This window comes from Prionailurus bengalensis, chromosome E2, assembly GCF_016509475.1.
Source record: "Prionailurus bengalensis isolate Pbe53 chromosome E2, Fcat_Pben_1.1_paternal_pri, whole genome shotgun sequence".
NCBI classification, from domain to species: domain Eukaryota; kingdom Metazoa; phylum Chordata; class Mammalia; order Carnivora; family Felidae; genus Prionailurus; species Prionailurus bengalensis.
In genome coordinates this window covers 43,225,593-43,245,005 of record NC_057352.1, presented here as the reverse complement: position 1 = coordinate 43,245,005, position 19,413 = coordinate 43,225,593, and the positions used below count along the sequence as shown (strand labels likewise).

At 56.7% G+C, this 19,413-nt stretch overlaps 3 protein-coding genes across 12 annotated transcripts; 1 reads left to right on the top strand and 2 right to left on the bottom strand.

Moving 5' to 3' along the window:
* Positions 1-929: 929 nt before the first annotated feature.
* ELMO3 (engulfment and cell motility 3) lies at positions 930-5,513 on the bottom strand. Of its 7 annotated transcripts, XM_043599468.1 has the most exons (20): positions 5,238-5,513; positions 5,067-5,107; positions 4,894-4,966; positions 4,634-4,684; positions 4,277-4,446; positions 4,092-4,191; positions 3,848-3,999; positions 3,679-3,757; positions 3,500-3,550; positions 3,289-3,411; positions 3,061-3,192; positions 2,857-2,958; positions 2,646-2,754; positions 2,402-2,538; positions 2,143-2,306; positions 1,921-2,033; positions 1,712-1,816; positions 1,529-1,611; positions 1,351-1,437; positions 930-1,262 (listed from the first exon to the last, which is right to left on the bottom strand). In XM_043599468.1, the coding sequence occupies exons 1-20, from the start codon at positions 5,313-5,315 to the stop codon at positions 1,050-1,052; spliced, it is 2,163 nt and encodes a 720-aa protein (XP_043455403.1). In that variant the 5' UTR covers positions 5,316-5,513; the 3' UTR covers positions 930-1,049. The 7 variants fall into 7 exon arrangements, 5 of the variants coding, with proteins under 5 accessions (XP_043455403.1, XP_043455402.1, XP_043455407.1 ...); XM_043599467.1 differs by having other exon boundaries at positions 2,857-3,192; positions 5,238-5,511; XR_006300145.1 differs by lacking the exon at positions 930-1,262 and having other exon boundaries at positions 1,529-1,625; positions 2,857-3,192.
* A 189-nt stretch (positions 5,514-5,702) lies between these two features.
* E2F4 (E2F transcription factor 4) lies at positions 5,703-12,456 on the bottom strand. The gene is made up of 10 exons (XM_043599493.1): positions 12,295-12,456; positions 11,748-11,857; positions 11,445-11,606; positions 11,085-11,128; positions 10,307-10,368; positions 9,791-10,088; positions 9,119-9,319; positions 7,007-7,054; positions 6,757-6,801; positions 5,703-6,658 (listed from the first exon to the last, which is right to left on the bottom strand). Exons 1-10 carry the CDS (start codon positions 12,427-12,429, stop codon positions 6,543-6,545), a joined length of 1,221 nt encoding a protein of 406 aa, XP_043455428.1. The 5' UTR covers positions 12,430-12,456; the 3' UTR covers positions 5,703-6,542.
* Positions 12,457-12,716: 260 nt separating this feature from the next.
* On the top strand, positions 12,717-19,169 carry EXOC3L1 (exocyst complex component 3 like 1). Of its 4 annotated transcripts, none has more exons than XM_043599457.1 (14): positions 12,717-12,842; positions 14,297-14,479; positions 14,704-14,864; positions 14,954-15,173; positions 15,724-16,336; positions 16,415-16,532; positions 16,674-16,799; positions 16,899-16,999; positions 17,207-17,317; positions 17,995-18,124; positions 18,239-18,361; positions 18,439-18,594; positions 18,686-18,810; positions 18,891-19,169. In XM_043599457.1, the coding sequence occupies exons 1-14, from the start codon at positions 12,797-12,799 to the stop codon at positions 19,078-19,080; spliced, it is 2,403 nt and encodes an 800-aa protein (XP_043455392.1). In that variant the 5' UTR covers positions 12,717-12,796; the 3' UTR covers positions 19,081-19,169. The 4 variants fall into 4 exon arrangements, with proteins under 4 accessions (XP_043455392.1, XP_043455391.1, XP_043455393.1 ...); XM_043599456.1 differs by having other exon boundaries at positions 14,689-14,864; XM_043599458.1 differs by having other exon boundaries at positions 12,717-14,124; positions 14,689-14,864.
* The last annotated feature ends 244 nt before the right edge of the window (positions 19,170-19,413 follow it).

The window sequence follows — 19,413 nt, the reverse complement described above, 5'->3', positions numbered from 1 at the left end:
AATAGCAAGTTGAACTATTCCAACTGTGGTGGGAAGTCTCTTAATGTAGGAGTGGGCATGTTGGGCCCTGGAGGCCTGAGTCAGAAGCAGGTGCTCTCCCAGCACATTCTCCAAAGAGATGCCATTTCATCAGTTTTCAAGGTAACATGTTGATGGTCAATACTGTTAAAAAGGTACTGAGATGGTGTTGAGAAATAGTGGTAGTGAGAGGCACGGAGAAAGTCAGAGTAGTGGCAGCTTTCAGCCTGCCCTGTGGGTTGGTGTGCTAGCCTCTGAGATTGACCTCCAGCTGGGCCCAATACCCCTCACCACTTTCTGTCCCCAGTGGTCTTGCCTGTCCGTGGCCACCACCACACCCTGCTGCTGCAGTGGATTTGAATCAGAATGCAAGGCTTGCACTGAATTCCCTCATCAGAATCAACACATCCTTCCACCACCAGGGGACAGGTTTGAAATCTTGAGTTTGCCCTTCAGCACAAAGCAGACCCAGCTTCACATCTATTCCTTCATGCCTCTCACCAGAGGGCCTCGAAAAGGACAAAGAGCAGGGCCAACCAGGGCTGAGGACTGAGTTCAAACTGTTAGGAGCCTTTTAGAAACATGGCTTTCAGACTAGGCCCCTGCTCATGTTGCCCAGGAAGGCATCCACTTAGGACAACACCTTCTGCCTTGCCACAGGTCCCTCAACTGACCCTCCAGACCATAGGCCATCCCTCTCTGCAGGCCCAGCACTCAGGAAGGCTGAGGACTCATCTTGTGGAAGGACAATAGGTCCAGCTTGTCTCCAGCCTCCTGCAGAATACCCTCAGCTACGGCTCCCCAGGTTTGTGGACCCAAGCAGTGACCTTGACCTGATGCCCCATCTCATTTGCCAGCTAAGCTTGAAGGCAGGCTTGGCCCACAGGTTCAGAACTGGCTCGACACATACATAAGAGCCAAGCAGACTTTATTTCTGCTGCAGCCTCTGTCCGGATGTCTGGGCTTTTCCACCCTCCACCCTTCATGGTTGCCGCAGTGCCAGCAGCTGTGGCCCACGGCCAACCTCACTGTCAAGGTTCAGGGATGCTGCAGTCATAGCAGAAGTTGAAATTGGTGGGGGGCGGGGGGATGGGAGGTGGCTGCTCAGGAATGGGCACATTCTCCAGCTCCAACAACCGCAGCTTGGTCTCCATCGTCAACAGCTGTTCCAGGTCCAGCCGAGTCTGCTCACTACCCATGGGACTTCCCAGCAGGGCGCTCAGCCCATCTGTCCACAGGTGGAACTGGGGACAGGGCCAGCTCCGTAAGGGCCTGCCCATCTCTTCCCCGGCCCATCTGCCCAACTCAGCTCAGCCTGGCCCAGACACTTACCTCCCGTTTGGATGGGGCGATGAAGTTGAGGTATGCCTCCTCCTCCCCATGGTCATAGCTGACTGAGAAGGCTAACTCATAGAGATCCTGGGGAAGCCAGGGAGCTGAGAGCACTGAGCAGGGAACAGGGTAGGGCAGATGTGGGTGGGAAGGAGCCCCTGTCTTCCACTACACTCACCTTGTTCTGCTTCCCTGAGCCTTTCTCCCGGACGTGGGGGCAGTCTTTGCCTGTTAGCAGTGCCTTGATATCAGCCACAGGGACTGCAGGAAGAAGGCTAGGCTGATCACTGGGACCCAGGTGGTCCTGCGACATGGTCTGGGGAGAGCAGGTGGCTGATCCTGACCCTTGCCCCATTCTTACGCTGCTCAGGTAGGCTCTCAGGGGTGGGTGGGCTGGAAGCCTCCTCCACGTCCCCATACTGCAGCACCTTGTGGTTAGGGGACAGGCAGCAGAACCACAACTTGTCTGTGGGTAGAAAGGGAAGATGGAAGGAGTGACAAGAGGGGCCCTGACCCCAACCCAGCCACCCAGCCACCCAGCCACTCTCTGCCCACCCTCCCCTCAACCACCCTGGCGTCGCCGGCTGCTGATCTTGCGGAAGAGTGTCCCCTCACAGAGGCGGAGCAAACGCTGCTGGCGGATCAGGCCCATGAGTTCTGGCTTCAGCTTCTCCCGCAGCTCCCTGGTGGGGCAGGAGTGGGGAGGAGGTGCTTGGTGACTGGGACTGGGGCAAGGCCCATGGGCACTAAGGAAGGTGGAGCCAGGACGGGGATCCACTCCCATCTACTCACAGTATGGGAGGGGCCAGTGTGCCCTCCTGATGCAGCCGCTCTGTCTGTCTCAGCCGCAGGACCTCCCCGTAGGGGAGCGCGTTTACCTTGGTTCGGAAAAGCTCCAGGGAGCTGGGCTTCAAGGCCAGCGTGCGGGCCAGCTGCTCCCGCACCACTTGCATGACCTGGAGTCACCAATTCAGCTCAGTACTATGCTCTGGACCCCTACTCAGAAGAGCCCCTGCCCTGGCTCAGGTCTCCTAGCTTCCACCCCACCCACCTTGTCAAAGTCCTCCTGGGTGGCCCGCATCTCCTTCCAGGTCTTATTAAGCAGCTGGATGCTCACACAGAAGAGCTCATGGAAACTCTGGTCTTGGCTGAAGAACATGGGTGAAAAATCCTGGGCTGTTTCGGAGCCTGGAGCAGGGGGGCAGGAGGGGCTCAGGGAGAAAGTGTGTGCAGCCCCTGGCCCTCTCTGCCCTTCCGTCCCCCGTTCCTGGACACGCTGTGCCCAGTCCACTCACAGGGCTCCCCAATGCGGAGCAGCTCACACAGCAGCACAGTCAGCTGGATGCTGCTCCGGGCAAAGGGGCACTCATGCTTGTCCTCACGGCTGCTGTTCTCCAACACAAACTAGGGTAGTGGAAACAGAGAATGGGATAGAAGTGGCAGCTAAGGCAATACAGACTCTGCTTAGGTGGCATCCTACTGTATCCCTTCCACCATATCACTGACCCGGCTGTAAGCACTAGGTGCATGTCTGGAGAAGTAAAGCATGTTGTCCAGGGCCAACAGGCCGGGGGGCACTCGCTCTAGATCCTGTGCAGGGTTGCTGTTCTGGGGAAAGAGGGACAGATAGCTCAGTAAGGACTCCAGGCCTCTGGAACAAAGCAGCCCTGGGTTGAGGCAGGGGTGGGGAGCTAGGGAGGGGTTGCTCACGGAGAAGCCCAGTTTTCGAAACTCGCGGGCACAGAGGGAACGGCGACGGTCAGCACTCAGCCCGGTGCCCAAAGACTCCCCTTCAGGATCAAAGGCAGCCTGGCGCAGGGCCTGCAGCTGCTCCCGCTGTTCCTGGGGTCATTGTTGTGGAGTAAGGGAGTATCAGGATCATAGATTCAAGGCCATTCTCTAGCTGGCCCCAGCCTTGTGCACTCCAAAAGCACCCACCTGGCTGTAGGGGTCCAGTGGTGTCCGCATACGTGGCTCCAGCAGCCCCAACATAAGGGCCTGCAGTACGTACAAATGATGAGCCATCTCATCGCCCAGCGGTGCTGCACTGTGGATGATGTTCTGCAGAACAGCCAGCCCACGGGTGTGAGTGTCGGCTTACTGGGAGAGGGAAAGTGGGGAGGGGTCTGCCTAGCCCAGTCCTTCCTACCTTATAGATGAACTGGCGAAGGTTTCTCTGCCACAGGTAGTCAAGCATGTGCTGAGTTGGGTGGGAAAGGGACTTAGATGATTTAGCCCCACCATGAGCACCCACCCTGCAATCCCAGGATAGAGCACAGTACCCACCAGCTCCTGCCCCCACAGCCAGCCACCAGATGGGACACTCACCTTGCGTTCAGTAGAGCTGGCCCCCTGCAGCAAGGCTGTCAGCAAGGCCATAGCCTTGGTTTGTAGCTGCTGATTCATCCTGGGGCAAGAAAAGGAGGGCTCAGCTGGCTATCCAGGGTCTCGGTCCACACCCCTCATCTGTATTCCATCCCCACCCCCAGACACTTACACCTGTAGGTGTACCAGCAGCCTATCCAGTGGCACCTCACTTTTGACCAGCTGGCCCAGGGCAGGGCTGCTCAAAGTCACACTCTCCAACAGCCTGAGAGCCAGGGGCTGCACAGATGCATCCATCAAGTTCATGTTCACATAGCATACCACCTGTAACAGGGGAAGGGGATTGTTAGCATTTCACCACCATGGAAGGCCAGATCCTGACCCCACCCCTGCTGCCCCTAGAAGAGGCAACCCACCTTCCTAACAAAAGGGATGCTGAGCGTCTCCCAAGACACCATGCCATGTTCCATGAGCTCCAAGAAGGCCCTCAGTGCAAGGGCCAGCAATTCCCCTAAGCTGGGGGGACATATGGGGCTGAGCAGGACCAGACCAGGACCCCCAGCCCCACCATGTCCACCACCCACCACAGTCCTGTGCTCACTCATCTCCATCCTCAATGATGGTGCCTAGTCTCTGAAGCCCATCACGGCTGATGACCTCTTGGGCAAAGGTCATGTCTGGGGCCAGCAAGACGAGGTGCTGCAGAGTTTCCCGGCGCCTTTCACGGCTCCCACACTGCAGCCCACCCAACAGTCGCTCAGCCTCAAGGTCCTGGCAGGGGTGGGAGAGGTGAGGAGGTTGGGTAGAAGAACTGAGGTGTGGGGACTCAGATGTCCACTAGGTGGGGCACTGCGGAGTTGGAGTCCCGGCCTCCAGATCTGGGGCAGAGAGGAAGGTGGGCAGGAAGGAGGCATAGAAGAAGAGCAGGAAAAGAGGGTGGGATCAGTAAGGGCATTACTGGGGCAGTGCTGAGGCACAGGATGCTGCCATTCTTGATCTCTGTACGGTTCTGGAGAAGATGGAAAGAAAGGGAGAGAAGTCAAAAAGGGCTCTGAGGACTGGTCAATTGGGGTTCTCGGTGAGGGAGGGTTTGGGAGTCAGGAAAAGATCACATTCCAGACAGTGGGATGAGTCTGAGTAATCAAGACCAGGTGTGCTTGCAGGGGGTGGGGATGTCGCACAGTGGAATATGGGCCTGGCGGGGAGTGGAAGACTCACGTTCTCAGTGATGTATTTCCTATGTCCATCAGCAAACTGCAGGGCATAGCGTTCAGAGTGAACCAAGCTCCACCTGCGGGCAGCAGAGACTCAGTGAGGCAGGTAGGGGGCACCCCTCCCTTCTGCCCTCCCATCTCCCAATCCCCTCCCCCGCCTGGCTAGCCTGCACTTACGCGTCGCACACCTCCTTCAGCACAGCAGCCAGAGGCTTTGCCTGCAAGTGAAGAGGTCACTTATGGGGCAGGTGTGGGGAGGAGTTGGGAAGGAAGCTGGGAGTTCCGAGGGGAAGGGGGGCGGCCCAGAGGTGAGTGGTGGGGTGAATGGAGCCAGACAGGCCTAGTGACCTGGTCCAGCCGGATGAGTTGCGGGATGGCGTCACGCATCTGGACCGCGATCTTCACCACGTTCCTCGGGGGCGCCATGGTCCAGCTGGGCGGGGACGCCTGTAGTTTCCAGACTGTCCAACCTCCGGCCGAGGGCGTGCCTGGTCTGGTGCCTCCGAGAACGAGGGCGTCTCCCTGTCCAAGGCCTGGACCCCGTGGCCCGCACTCAACGGTCAGGATCGCTCCAGGCCAAGCGCCGCGGCCTTCCCAAGGGAGCCAGACTAGTTCCGGGTTGGAGTCCCGGGGGTAGGCGCCTGCCCCGCCCCAAGAGGCGGCCCCGCCCCGCCCCAAGGTGCGGCAGGTGGGGGCGGGGAGGATGGGTTGCCAGAGCAGCCACACCTCCCTTTCCGGCAAGGTGACCCACCCGGTCCCACCACCTATCCAGCAGAATTCCAGGGAGGGGCCCAGAAAGAACCAGATCAGATACAGCCTTAGGCACGGTCTTTATTCACTCGCACACTGTACAAATATTACAATTTCCTTTTGCTGCAAAAAGTATAAAAATAATCTTTATATAGGAATCCATTCGTTACTGCAAATCTTTCTAAATCTCTGGAAATGGCTCTAAATGAGGATAAATGAATAAACAACGGTGGGGCAGGCAGAGGAGAGGGAGACCTACAGGGCAGCAGGAGATTGGACCAATCCTTAGGGACTCACTTGCCCAGATTTCTAGCTAAAGACCTCTCTGTTCTTTCCTGTTAGCACTCCCCCCACCCCAACCCTACCTATAGGTTCTCAGGGCTAAGGGCCAGGCAGATGGGGGATACACACAGAGGTCCAAGGGGAGCTGCAGGTTCAGGGGGTGGGGAAAAGTGAAGGAGGCTGGGGTGGTGCCGGAGAGCATCAGGCTCCACCCTAGGCTCCCCACCTCAGAGTGGGGGGGAGTGGGGGTTGGCTGGAACAGGGCAGTAGGGTTGGACAAGCTGCCCTATCGGGGTGATGGCAGGTCTTCGGTTCTGTGCCACTGAGTGGTAGCTGAGCCTGGGCTCTGAGAGGGCATGAAGTGGAGGAAAGCCCCAGAAAAGAAGAGGCAAACGTTGGCTCCACGGTGAAGGGGGCTGAGCCCCTTTCCCCTACTTTCCTAGCACGGTACAGGTGCTCGTGCAGGAGTGGGAGTTGTGTTCAGAACTGCAGTGAGGGAAAGCTGGGGAAGCCAGGAGTCTGTGGCTCTCAAGCTGTGTAGGGGTAGAATGGGGGACGTCCTCAGGCAGCCCCCAGGTCACACAGTCTGTGTCCCAGCCACACAGAGCATGTCTCTGTCAGTCAGAGATTCAGAACAGGCACGTCGAAGAGGTCACAGACACCTTCACTCTCGTCCAGGTTGTAGATGTAATCGTGGTCTCCAGGGGGTGGAGAAAGGCGGAGGAGAGGGGCAAACACTGCAGAGAGCATCAGGCTGAGACTCTGGGCCAAGGCCCCTCCCAGCAGCTGCCCACCCCCTGCCAACCGCCGCTCCCCACCTTCCTGGGCCACCCACCTTCTGAAGACATCAGCTCCTCCAGCAGCTCTGAGCTCATGCATTCTGGGGAGAAAGGGAGAGTTCAGTTACATTCTGGCTCCTGCCTCTCTACCCACCAAAGCCCATGAAGGGGACTCCCCTAGCCATTCCTTGGGAACTTAACGCTTTGCCCAGGGACCAAGCACAATCACAGATCCTCAGAAGCGCAAGCAAACAGCCGTAAGACTGAATGAGCTACCCTTTACCCCATGGAAGAATGCAGCCCTACCTCGTGTGGGATCGAAGATTTCTGACAGTTCTTTGGGGAGTTCCAGAACTGAAAGACAAGAAAGCCATGCTCAAGAGCACAGAGATCCATTCTGGTCCCACCCTAACCTTCATCCTCAGATCTTCTATCACCCATCTTGGGGCTCCACACAACTGAGGAGATGGAGGCCCTGCCCCAGGCAAAGCTGGCATTGTCAGTCTCCCCTCCTAGACGTGAATTCCTCAGTGCTGGGCTCAGGGTAATAAAGGCCCATTGTGGGTAACTGGTATAGCCCTCCTAACTCAGAAATGCTGCAGAAGGGCAGCAGACTTCCTCCCTTTATGGGTTCAACAGGTATGCCCTGTCTGATGGAAGATGCCCCACTCACCCCTGCCCTTGCTGAGCACCTGCTCAATGCCAGGCTCAGAGATCACACCCTGGGGACCAGGTCACTGGGCAGGGCAGGAAGCAGACACTTATGGGGGGCTGGTGCTACAGGGTGACAAATCTGCTACAAAGGTCTGACTGGGAGGATGCACGTGGGAAGCAGAGGAAAATGACACCAGAGAGGAGTGCTGGGGCTGGTTCATGAGGATTTCATATGCTAGGTGTAGGGATTCTGGTTTTATCCAGCAGGGCTTAAGAAGCCATTAGAAGTACTCTGTAAAGACAGAAATGTCACAGTAAAAGGAGGATGCTGAAGAGTTTAGAATAGAGATAGCCAGTAGTGACCCTGAGTGTTGAGGATAAATAGAAGCCAGTGATGGGAGATGTCTGGAACAAAACTCAGCTAATGCAAGATGGGGAGCAGAAGGAGATAGAAAAGGAGTGACATGCAGGTGTCAGGCCTGGGGGACCAGGGTCAATGGTAGGGTAGACACAGAAGTAGAAAAAGCAAGTTTCGGGGAGCCTGGATGGCTGAGTCAGTTAAGTGTCTGACTTCGGCTCTGGTCGTGATCTCACAGTCTGTGAGTTCGAGCCCCGCATTGGGCTCTGGGCTGACAGGTTGGAGCCTGGAGCCTGCTTTGGATTCTGTGTCTCCCTCTCTCTCTGCCCCTCCCCCACTTGTGCTCTTTCTGTCTCTCAAAAATAAATATTAAAAAAAAAAACAAACAGAAAAAGCAAAAAAGCAAAAGCAAGTTTCAGTTGAGGACACAGGAACGAAATGCCCATTGGATGTGCACAGGAAGGCACAGGGGCACAGGTGTGGAGTTCAGGCAAAATAACTAGGCAAGCTGAAAGTTGGGGACTCATCTACCCTGAATAGGTGCCCTCCACAGCTGTAGAATAGGACAGAGATCTGGGAAGCACCAAGGTTTATAGGAGTGCCAGGGAGAGGTCAGAAGAAGCCAGCAAGAGATAAGAGCCAGAATTGGCATCATAAATGCCAAAAGACATAAAAAGCATCAACATGGAGTAAAGAAGCACCTGAATAAATTAGCCCAGAAACCTGCTGGAGCCGGTAGTCAAGGCTAGGAAATTTCTCAGAAGTAGCACAGGCATACTGTGGGGTTGGCATACAGGGATCTTGACTGCTGCAACCTGAAGGGGGACTAGGGGACCAAGATACAGAATGGAATAGAGATCACTTGTTCAAGGAGTCCAGAGAGGAGACAGTGAAGGGGACAGAGGAAACACAAAGGATAAAGTGTCATTTAGCGAGAAGAAACTTAGCAGTGTTTGTGGGCCAAGAAGACAAAGTCCTGGAGGAAGCAAACACTCACATCAAAAGATGGAGAGAAGACTCCAGGCAGATGACATCACCTCCCCTGGGAAGGCACTGCCCACCTTTGGAGACTGAGGGCCTTACCACAGCCCCTTCTCCAGGACAGCAGTTATGCCTTCGTGACACCTGAGTGCAAGGGGTGACAGGCAGGGCTTGAGAGGGACCCAGGAGTTCCATGTAATCCAGGAAGGGGAGCAAAGGGGCACCATTGCCAAGCTGAAGGCCAGGCTCCTCACCCAACCTGGCAGAGCTCTGGTGTCAAGGCAAGAGTTGATGCCAGGGCTGACCCTTGGGCTGGCCAGCTCTGGCTGAGGAGACAGATGAGCTGGTTCCAGTCCCCGTACTGTTTCTGACCTAGGACTGGCTGAGGCTGGGTTCCCCCTACTCCTCAGGAGACAAGCACTTACCTCCTGTGGGGTCTGCCTTGATGGGCTCAAAGGAGGTAGAAGGGTTGGGTCCAGATGAGCTGCTATTGCTGCTGCTGCTGCTGCTGCTACTGTCCAGCAGGGCAGAGGACTGTAGCGGCCGGGTGTCCAGTGCTGTCAGGCCCAGTGGGAGGGAGCTAAGCTCACCACTGTCCTTGCTATTGGTTCCAGGGCCACCACTCACTGCAATCAGATCCCCAGAACCCAGTCACTTGGGAGCAGGAAGTGAGACACTGAAGCTTTGTGCTAGAACCCAGTCAGGATGACGATAGCCCAAGGAGAGATAGGAACTGTCAAGGTTCCTGAAGAGGTAACTTAGAAATGAGCCACGAAAAGAGACAGGAGCTTGAGACCTCCAAGAGGAAGACTCCTAGAAGACATGGCTGCTGTGACTACTCTTTAAGAGGGGTGACCAGGGAAAGTGAGACGTAGACGGATCTAGGGGAAAATTGTCACCACTGATATACCCTTTCACAGTCAGAGCTTCCCTATTAAAAAGGACTCATAACCATAGCAAAGGGAGGCCAACTAGAGACCAGGAAAAGGACAACCCCCACGAAGTCTTTTCCAACTCTGAGTACACATTTCACAACAGAGATGTTGCCATTTGGGCCCCCAAAATCATCCCATCACCAGCTGCCCGTTACACCTCACCTGTGATCTCAGTTGCTGGACCAGGCACCCCCTGGGTTTCGATGATGCCAGGAACAGGGGTGGGGGTGGTCACATGGGGACTGCTTGGGCGTGAGGTATCCTGGGGCTGGGCCAGGGTAGGCTTGGGCAGAGGTGGAGGGGTAGGGACCGCAGGTGGGCTCTGGAGCAGATCTTCAGGTGGCGGCACAGGCACTGCCACAGGCGGTGAGCTCCATGCCTCCTTGTTCACCAGCAGCACCTCAATGGGGCCGCTTACACTCTTCAGGTGAATCTGGTACTTCTTCTGCCCATTGAGGCCCTGGAGGTGGGGGATGGGGGACAGGTAGAATTAGAAGCACACTTGGCTCCTGCCTGACCCTGGGCCAGGGCCAGTGTCCTCTTCCACCCTAGGCTGCCCGTTCTTCTAGATAACCCTAAAACCCAGGCTTCCCCCTACTTGCCCCACCCGGCACTTATCAAGCTCCACAGCCAGCACCCACCCTCAATCAACCCCGCCTGCCCAGGCTGAGCACCCACCTCTGGGATGGGCACCTCGAGGCTGGTGCCCGATGGGGCCCGGATAGCCAGTAGAGTATCTCCTAGAATGACGAAGAGAATAGGTCAGGGCCCGTGGGCTCAATCTAATCTGAGAATGGGGGTGGCTATCCCTTGGATCAAGAAAGGAAATCATGGTCTCTTAGGGACAGTAGGCTTCACCCAACCCCCACAGTGGCTGGGGCAGAGAACTAAAGCTTTTCTCCTCCCAAGAGCCCAAGGGTCAGTAACCACAAAATCTGGGTTCAAACATGTGGATCAAAGGATTGTTGTCCATGGGCATCTCACTCCCTGATTGATGGGACTGTTTCCTAGAAGTTCTGGCCAAGGCCAATGTTCCTTCCCCAAATCAGTCTGGGGAATGCAAAATGGAGAAGGAACAGTTCCTGTACCCATAATGCAACTAACTACAGGCTGAAAGTGAACACCACTGTCCCCTGGATACAAGAATGCAAGAGCATACACATTCTCTCTCCCCCTTATGTTTCTGTCATGCCTGAGAAAACAAACCCAGGGAACAGTGGAGAGGGGGACTGACCCAGGGACTCAGCCCAAAATTCATGTACACTTTCAATACAGTTGGCCTCCATGGGGTCCCAGTGACCCTCAAACCCAGGACTTACCCTGCCTGATTCCTCTTTGGGCAGGCCCAAGGAACCCTCTTAAGAGACAAAACTCTCCTTTGGCACTGAACCCACTGCTCAGGGCTGTGGTTCAGCCCAGCCCCACCCCCAATTCCCCCTACCCAGGCTCTGCTCACCAGCAAAGCATCTGCAGATGTCCTCATGAGTCACGTAGGCCAAGGTGTGGGGGTTAAGGAGAACGGCTGATGCCCTGCCTATGGTGATAAATGGCAGACCACAGAGAAAACCCAGCTCTTTAGCAGAGATCTGACATACAAGCTCTCAAGAGAAAGTCCTTGGGTCTACATGGGGAAGGATCACAGGACAAGACTGGTTGGGGAGGGGCTTTGAGGAGGGAGGCTGAAGCAGGGACCTGGTGAGGAACTGCAGGATCATCCTCCCAAGGTGGATAGTGCCTTGGGCACCACAGAACAAACCCAGCTGGACTAAAGGGCCCCTCACCCACTCCCTGGGAGCAGGAACCGCCAGGAGGATATCAGCTGTTCTGCACGTCCTCTGTGACGTTCCGGATGCTCTGCTGCACCCACACCTTGTGCTTGTCCAATTCTTGCTCCCGCTGTTGCAGCTCCTCGATCTCAGCCTTGAGCTCAATCAGCTTGTCCGCAATCTCCCGGGTATTGCAGCCAGGCCCCACGCCCCTGAGCCCAGGGAGTAGGGCTGAGAGGAGCCACCAGGAACTCTGGGTCCCATGGCCCATGCTCTCTCCTACATCCTTCTCCCCACACCCCTGACACTTCTGGGTAGGAGATGCCACTGCCCTCCCAGATACCCCCACTCACTTCCACTGGATGCTATTCTTGGATTTTTTCTCGATCAGCCCGATACCTTCCAGCACGTTAGTAATGTCGTAAATCCGCCGCTTCTGGCGCACGGCAAGGGTGTCAGCTGCCTGGCAGACAGAAAAGAGTGAAGGATACTTATCCCTGCTCTCAGGTGTATCCCCAGCTACTTTGAGACTTGGTCTGGAAAGGATCTGAAAAAAGGGTGGCCTGACTCCCAACCCTCTTTCCAGGCACTAAACCGGCTCAAGACCGCGGGGCAGGAAAAGGCCTGGTGCAGCCTGAACTCATGTTCTGATGCTCTTCTCCCATCAGCCGAGGAGGGCCACGAGGACTAGCACTTGCAGCCCTGAGCTTGGCACATAGCTGACACCCAATGGCCTCGACTGACTGAATGGAACAGCTCCCAGCCTCCCTCCTGTGAGAAAGCGCACGGATGGCTGCCTGCTCTCTGAGAGCTCAGCTGGGCCGTCCCAGGGATTCCCGCTACCGGTCCAGGCCTGCCTGGTCCACTATCCTCCCGGTCGCCCCTTAGCCCAGGCCGCACCAGCTTGAGGTCAAGCACACCATCCTTGGCCTCCTGGAGAAGCGACACGAACTTGGTGGTGAGAAGTCCCAAGCTCTTCTCGTGCCGGCTTGGGGTGCCCGGGGGAGGCGGCGCTTGCGGCCCGGCCTCCGCCATCGCGCCCGCCCGCCGCCTCCCTTCAGCCAGGCCAGGCCAGGCCGGCGCCGCCGCCACTTCCGCTTCCGTTCCTGGCCACCAGGCCGCCGGCGCCAGCTTCGCTGTTTCCGCTTCCGCTCCGCGCCCTCCCAGGGAATCCGGCGCAATTCCTCTCGGTGGACACGGCAGCAAAACTTCGGGGACTATCAACAAATATCCAGCCGCCGAAGAGGACGAAAACAACCCCGGGATCCCGGACGAGAGGACAGGGGGCAGAGGGAGGTGGAAAAAGTCGGTGGGCAGCCCTGGCAGTAGAGAATGGAGAGCCACCGGAACTTTCCTGGTGGCCACCCTGTCCCCATTTCAGGAGAGGAGACCATGCTGCCTGATGAACCCAATGTGTTTCCCCAAACCTGCTCCCGGAAGCTGCCCAAGTATGTGGGTTTACTCACCCTATTCCTGTCCCTCACTTCCTGCCAAACAGCAAGCAGTAACTACATGTAGCTTGCCCACTTGTCTCCATTCCCACTCCCCATCCCTGATCCCAGCCTCATCTTTCTCTTGTCTCCACACTGCAGTGCTCCTAGGCCCTGAAATTATAACCATTTTTCTGCCAATGCAAACATGCTTACCTATGCATACATATATGTAAAACACTTAGAGCAGCTCCTGGCAGGTAGGAAGGATTATGTGTTGGCCGACACCATTTTGTTATGCTTGATATCATCATTATCTATTTTCATTTATTTTAAGTCAAGATCTTTGGGAAGCTGACTTTGAGCCAGGCCTACAGGGAAGTTTAAAGTAAGACATGCAGAACTGGGCAGAGGGGGGAATTAAACTGCGATGCAGTTATATAGAGGCCTCAGACTATCTGACTAGGAGCACTGAGACTGGGGTGGCTCTTCCAAGGTGGTCTCTGTCGAGGCAAGGGTACCAGAGAGACTCAGCTGTGACACCTCAGCAACCTACACTCCTGGCAGCTAGGGCAACAGGTGGCTTTGTCCTGAAGGATGGATTTGGGTGTTAACCAGCTTCCACTATATTATTACTACCCTGTGGTTCTCTCCATGGCCCCCTTTAACTCTCAAGACAAACATAGGTTTCATAGCCCTTCTACCTCTCTGTCACTACCACCCATCATACACCTTCCTCACAATACCCTGTAGCCTCTCAGTCCTCTGCAGAGGTGCAACCCTCCTCTGAGGGGACATTGGCACAGTTTCCCTACTGTGATGTTGTCTGCACCCGTATTTGCACACCCTGCTCTCCACCCCTGTTTGGGGCCCTCTAGTTCACGTCTGTGTCCTGAGCACTAAGGGGTCCTATTTGGGCTGGTCAGGACTCAATGGTTACAGGGAGTACACCCCCTCCCCCCAAGGAAGTTGTGCCCAGCCCTCCCTACACCATCCCACAATGCAGATGCTCTTTCCTGTTGGGAATAAAGGGCCAGACTCAGCTTCCTTCCTTTCAGGCATTTGGCCTTGGGGAGGGAGGGGCCTTGGAAGGAGGAGGGTGCTCCTGGGCCCAGAGTGGGACAGAGGTTTCCTTGGAGAGAGGAATTTTGCTGCGTGCCAAGATGTGGGCTGGAGCCACCAAGGCCTCTTGAGACAGTGAAGAGAATACCTAGCTTTGCTCTGAGGACTGGGGAGAGGGCCATCTTCAAGGCCAAGACTATTTTCAAAGGAGAAAGAACTGGATGCCTGGTCAAGCCTGGTGAGTTCCATACCAAACTGTCCTCTGCAATTCAGAGCAGGAGCTGGGGCCAGCAGAGGCCTGTGCCTTCCCTGCCTTGCTTGGCATCTGCAGGGGCAAAACTGAGAAACTGAGCAGGCAAAATCTTCTCAGCTGCCTCCCCATCACACCCACCTCCCTCCCATTTTCTTAGGGGCTTGGCAAGAACCTCCTTCCTCCTTCTCAGAGGGGCCTAGACCAAGGCTGCAGCTCAGAGAATCCACTCTGCCAGCTCTAACCCAGACTCTTGCTCCCACTCCTACCTCATCTCCAGTGCTTCCGGGGAGTGCCATGGACTCAGCAACCAAGGATGAAATGCAGCCCTCACTTCCCCCTGGTATGAGTCCTGGGCGGGCTAAGGGAGGGACGGTGGCAAGAAAGATGGGAATGTCGGGGTTGGAGCCTCCTTGCCAGGTCTGGCTGGAGCTCCATGGGGCAGCAAGAGGAATGGATCAGACTGCCCTAGGGGGACAGTCTGAGAAGTAGGAAGGGGAGCAGGTTTGGGCCGTTTCCTGTAGGCCCTGCCCAGCTGATGAGGCTGCCCAGGGTCTTCCTGCCCAGGGCCTGAGTGGCCAGAGCAAGAGAGGGCGGAGCAGCTGGCCAGAGGAGCAGCACTCAAATGGGCCTCGGGCATCTTCTACCGGCCAGAGCAGCTGGCCAGGCTGGGCCAGTACCGCAGCCGTGAAGTTCAACGTACCTGTTCCCTGGAAGCACGCATTAAGGTAGACATTGGTCAATCGGTCAGGGGGTAAGAGAGCTGGGGATGGGCTGCAGGACTGGCTAGGCCTCACTAGCTGTCTCCCCACTACAGTCGGTGGTGCAGTCCTACCTGGAGGGCGTGAAGACTGGTGTGTGGCAGCTGGCCCAGGCTTTTGAGGCTGTGCAGGGAACCCGTGAGGCCTTAGACCAGGCCCATGGGTTGCTCCAGGGTATGGTGGAGGCCACAGAGACCCTAAAACCACTGCGAGAACAAGTTGCACAGCACAAGCAGCTGCAGGTCCTGTCTCAGCTGCTGCCCCGGCTGCGGGCAGGTGAGTATGTGGGGGCCCTGGGCCTCAGCCCACTAACAGTCAGTAAACACCCATCACTGATCAAGGGGCTGGGGCACTAGTGGGAGATAGCATGGAGGGACACAGCAGGGACCTCCGAGAGAGTAACTCAGGCCTCAAATGGCATATGAAGCAGGATACAAATTAGCTTATTCTGGGATTCTCAAGCATAGGTTGTGTGAGTCAGGACTGAGACCCAATCAAGTGGCTCTGGCCACCCTGGTTGCTAATTTTTTGAAATACTTCCCTAACAGAGTGAGTAAATAGCCATTAGCATGCCCCCCCCCCCCCCCGCCGCCGAGTTCCTCCCTGCCTCACTTCCTCTTGTTTCATCAGCTCAGGGATTTACACCTGGCCTACCAGGCCTCTAGGCCCTTCCCTGGGTCCTTTCAGATTGGTCAGTGCTCTGCTGTACTGGTTGTCAAACATTTTACACATCACTCCAGCCCTAGGGCTTCAGCATCCACTGTTGTACCCATTGCACAGGTGGGAGGGTTGAGACTCAGGGCTGTTTCATCTTCTCCCCTCTTAGTGCCAGCTGCAGTGGCCCACACACGGACCCTGATTGGTGCCCAGCGGCTCTTGGAGGCATATGTGTGCCTTCGGGAGCTGGAGCAGCTGCAAGAGGAGACGTGGGCACCTCTGGGGGGCCTGGAGTTGCCAGTCTTCGAGGGGTTGGGCCCTTTAGCTGAGGCATTGGGCCAGGCTGTGGAGGCGGCTGCGGGGGTGGCAGGGCGGCTGGCACGGGAGGACCCAGCCTTGCTGGTGGCTGCTGTGCGTGTGGCAGAGGTGGATGCTAGGCACACAACCTCCCTGGAGCTTCCCCCCCGGGACTGGCAGCGGCGCTGTCTGCAGGCACTGCAGGAGGGCCTGGAGAGGACCCACTTTGGGACACCTCTGCTGCTTGAGCCAGGGGCCTTGGCAGGGTGGCTGGAGGCTCTGCGGGTGGCTCTACCAGCTGAGTTGGCCACAGCTGAAGCACTAGTGGCACCCTGCTGCCCACCACACTACAAGGTGGTCCAGCTCTGGGCCCACACCCTGCACAGTGGACTGCGTCGATGCCTGCAGCAACTACTGGAAGGGCCTAAGCTAGGAGCTGCTGATGCCTTCGCCTTACTGCATTGGACACTGCATGTGTACCTGGGGTCAGTACCCTTGGGGCAATGAGAAGTGGGTGGATCAGAGGCTGGGGCTCAGAGTGACACTGGGCTACCCACCTCCAGGCCAGAAATGATGGGGAGCCTGGAGTTGGGGCCTGAGGCTGATGTGTCTCAGCTGGAGCCCCTCCTGAGCCCGGAGAACATTGAGCAGCTGGAGGCAATGTTTGTGACCCAAATCCAGGTGAGTAGTTGGGGCCCAGGCACAGAGAAGCTCTGCCACCAGCTGTGGGCCTGTATCTGTAGAGTTACAGGTCTCCCTGTCTCTAGCAGCAGCAGTGCCTTGCTACAGCAGTATCCTGCTGCCCTTTGCCCCTTCCCCCAGGTTAATGTGGCCCAGTGGCTTCAGAAGGCACTGGATGGGGAGGTAGCTGAGTGGAACCGAGAGCAGGAACCTGGCACAGACTCTTCTGGCTTCTATCACTCACCGTTGCCGGCCATAGTGCTCCAGGTGGGTGGGAAGAGACCAGGCAGATGGGAAGCCCCCATAGGGAAAGGGGAGGAGAGAAGGACTAGGACTCTGCTGAGGGCCACCCATTTCTGCCTGTAGATCCTGGAAGAGAACATTCGCGTGACCAGCCTGGTCAGTGAGTCACTGCAGCGGCGGGTGCATGGCATGGCGCTGTCAGAACTGGGCACATTCCTGAGGAGGTCTGCCAAGGCGTTGACCCACTCCCAACCCCTTGCCCGGCTCCTGGGGTTGCCTAAAGGGTCTCTGAGTGAATAAGGCACACCCGTGGGAAGGGGCTCCTTCAAAACAAGGTCTTGAGTCTCTTGGAGGTGGGGCTGGAGTACCAGGGACTCAGGTTGTGGGGGCACCAGAGTGACAGGTACAGGAACTATCTCTGCCCTTTGCAGCTTTAGTGATGCTCTGATCCGATTCTCCCGAGACCACATCAGGGGGGAAGCAATGGCTCCTCATTACGTGCCCTACCTACTGGCCACCCTCAACTACCAGTCAGCACTCAGGTACTAGGAGGCCCCCACAGAACTACTGATTGAACCCCAATTAGGTATGGACGCAGTCCACACTAGACCATTAGAAATTTTGGACTCACTTAACCCTGGGAGTCCAATCCTAGTTCTACTAATTGCTGTGTGACCTTGAGTGAGTTACCTAATCTCTCTGAATCTTGTTTTCATAAGTATCACGTGGGTAATAATGGTACGTTCTGAAAATCACATAAGAAAATAGATGTGAAGTACCTACCACAGTGCCTACCTGGCACATAGTATCATATCAAAGTCCTACTCTGTGCCACATAATAATGGCTGTGGTTGCAATTGTGAGCATAACAGAAAAAAAATTCCCTTCCTTTTAGGTCTTATGTTCTTTGAGGTGGGGGCAGAGAGGACAAACAAGTTAATGATGATTTTTTATTCACTCCTAAGGCTTCCCTTACCCAAACATAAACCAAAAGACATGATTTGCGCAAAGTTACACTGCAAATTAGAGGCAGTTCTGGCTGGGTTTCTTCTAGCTGTCGGAGCCTATCACTCCCAGCTTCAATCTAAGGCCCAGATCTTTGGTAGTGCCCCCTCCCTCCACAAATTTATGCCGGTAGGTGGCGTCAGCGTGGCTAGACAACAGAGGGCCGTGAGGGCCTTGGCCTTGGTCCTGAAGCCATAACTTTTGGTCGGTCCAGCTCCTCCGTGTCCGTCCTGCAGCCCGACGGGGCGGCGTCAGGAGACTTGGCTCCGGTGGAGGCAGGGCTGGACGAGTTGCAGAGGAGGATCTGCCGCCTGGTGTTGGAGGCGCTGCTGGCGGAGCTCCAGGTAAGTCTTCAGGTGGGGATGGGGGTGGGAGGAGGAGATACAGCATATATATGTATGGGTCTCTGCTGGGGAAACGTTCCTCCAGCCCCGTCTTTGCCCAACCCCACCCCCCAGCCCCTGTTCGAAGCTCTGCCCTCGCGCCGGTGGCTGTCGAGCCCAGAGCTGCTGGACGATGTATGCGAGCGGACGGTGCGCTTCTGCCAGGATTTCAGGCGAGTGCGGAATCCTGTAGTCCAGGTGCGCTTAAGGGAGAGGCTGGGAAGCAGGGAAGCGCCCATAGGAAAGGCGTCTTGGACTCATTGCGTTCTCTGCAGCTTCTCCTGGCTGAGGCGGAGCGCACGGTGGTACTGCAGTACCTACGTGCGTTGATGCAGGGCCGCCTAGTGTGCCGAGGAGCCGACGAGAGGATCCAGGCAGCGCAGCGCCTGCAGAACGATGCGGCCCAGCTTCGGGAGCTTTTCCTTGGTTTGGTGAGAGCTCCTTAGGCGAGCAGATGGGCGGGAGTCTCAGTGGTTGGGTGGGAGTCGAGGGCGGGTACGAGACCTACTCTGGGGTGCTCAGGGCCTGGAGGAGAGTGTTCAGTGCGCACCGGTGCTCCTCTCTCTGCGGGATCTACTGAACCTCCGTGACCCCATGCTGCTCGGCCTCGAGGTGGCAGGCCTACGACAAAGATTTCCCGACGTGAGGTGCGAAGACTGGTGTTGGTGGGGGGACGGGGAGGAGGAACGGGGCGGAGCTGACACACACCTCTTTGGGGTCCCCATAGCGAGGATCATGTCTCTGCCCTCCTGGACCTGCGCGGGGATGTGTCCCGAGAGCACCGCCTGGCCGCACTCAGCTCCCTGCAGGCCGGCCCACAGCCCTCTCTCTCTGCGGGTCACCGGGCACTCTTTAGCCTCGTGCCAGTACCTACTCCTGCGCTGTCCTCCTGCCTTCCCTCCGGGCCCTGTGCCTGACGCCCGGCTGCCCCCGGAATACAGCCACAGCCCCTGGATGTCTGAATTGTGTATTGGGGAAGGGGGATGAAATAAAAGTGTAAAGACTAGGGGGTCCACACTCAGTGAATACGCCTAAGGTATCCTGGCTCCAGTCCTGATACGGGCTGCGCCTCACCTATCCCGGCATCAGCCCTGTATGGACCGCATTCTCAAGTACGGGAGCTTCTGCCTCTGTACGCAGACTACAGACCCACCTATCCGCACCAGGGCAGTGAGCTCGGGTCTCCAGGCCCTGACTCTGAAGCTGAGTAGCACCTGAAGCCCTGAAACTCCCCCAGCCCTCGTGGGGGG

Coding starts and splice junctions, on each gene's coding strand:
- ELMO3 (XM_043599467.1), bottom strand. CDS start 5,315: ATGGCGCCCCCGAGGAACGTGGTGAAGATCGCGGTCCAGATGCGTGAC. Junction 4,967..5,066: donor CTGAAGGAGGTGTGCGACGC/GTAAGTGCAGGC, acceptor TGCTGCCCGCAG/GTGGAGCTTGGTTCACTCTG. Junction 1,817..1,920: donor CAGCAGCCGGCGACGCCAGG/GTGGTTGAGGGG, acceptor TTCTACCCACAG/ACAAGTTGTGGTTCTGCTGC.
- E2F4 (XM_043599493.1), bottom strand. CDS start 12,429: ATGGCGGAGGCCGGGCCGCAAGCGCCGCCTCCCCCGGGCACCCCAAGC. Junction 10,369..11,084: donor CATCTGCAGATGCTTTGCTG/GTGAGCAGAGCC, acceptor TCGTCATTCTAG/GAGATACTCTACTGGCTATC. Junction 7,055..9,118: donor CAAGGCAGACCCCACAGGAG/GTAAGTGCTTGT, acceptor CTTGTCTTTCAG/TTCTGGAACTCCCCAAAGAA.
- EXOC3L1 (XM_043599456.1), top strand. CDS start 12,797: ATGAACCCAATGTGTTTCCCCAAACCTGCTCCCGGAAGCTGCCCAA. Junction 17,318..17,994: donor AACTACCAGTCAGCACTCAG/GTACTAGGAGGC, acceptor TGGTCGGTCCAG/CTCCTCCGTGTCCGTCCTGC. Junction 18,362..18,438: donor TGCGGAATCCTGTAGTCCAG/GTGCGCTTAAGG, acceptor CGTTCTCTGCAG/CTTCTCCTGGCTGAGGCGGA.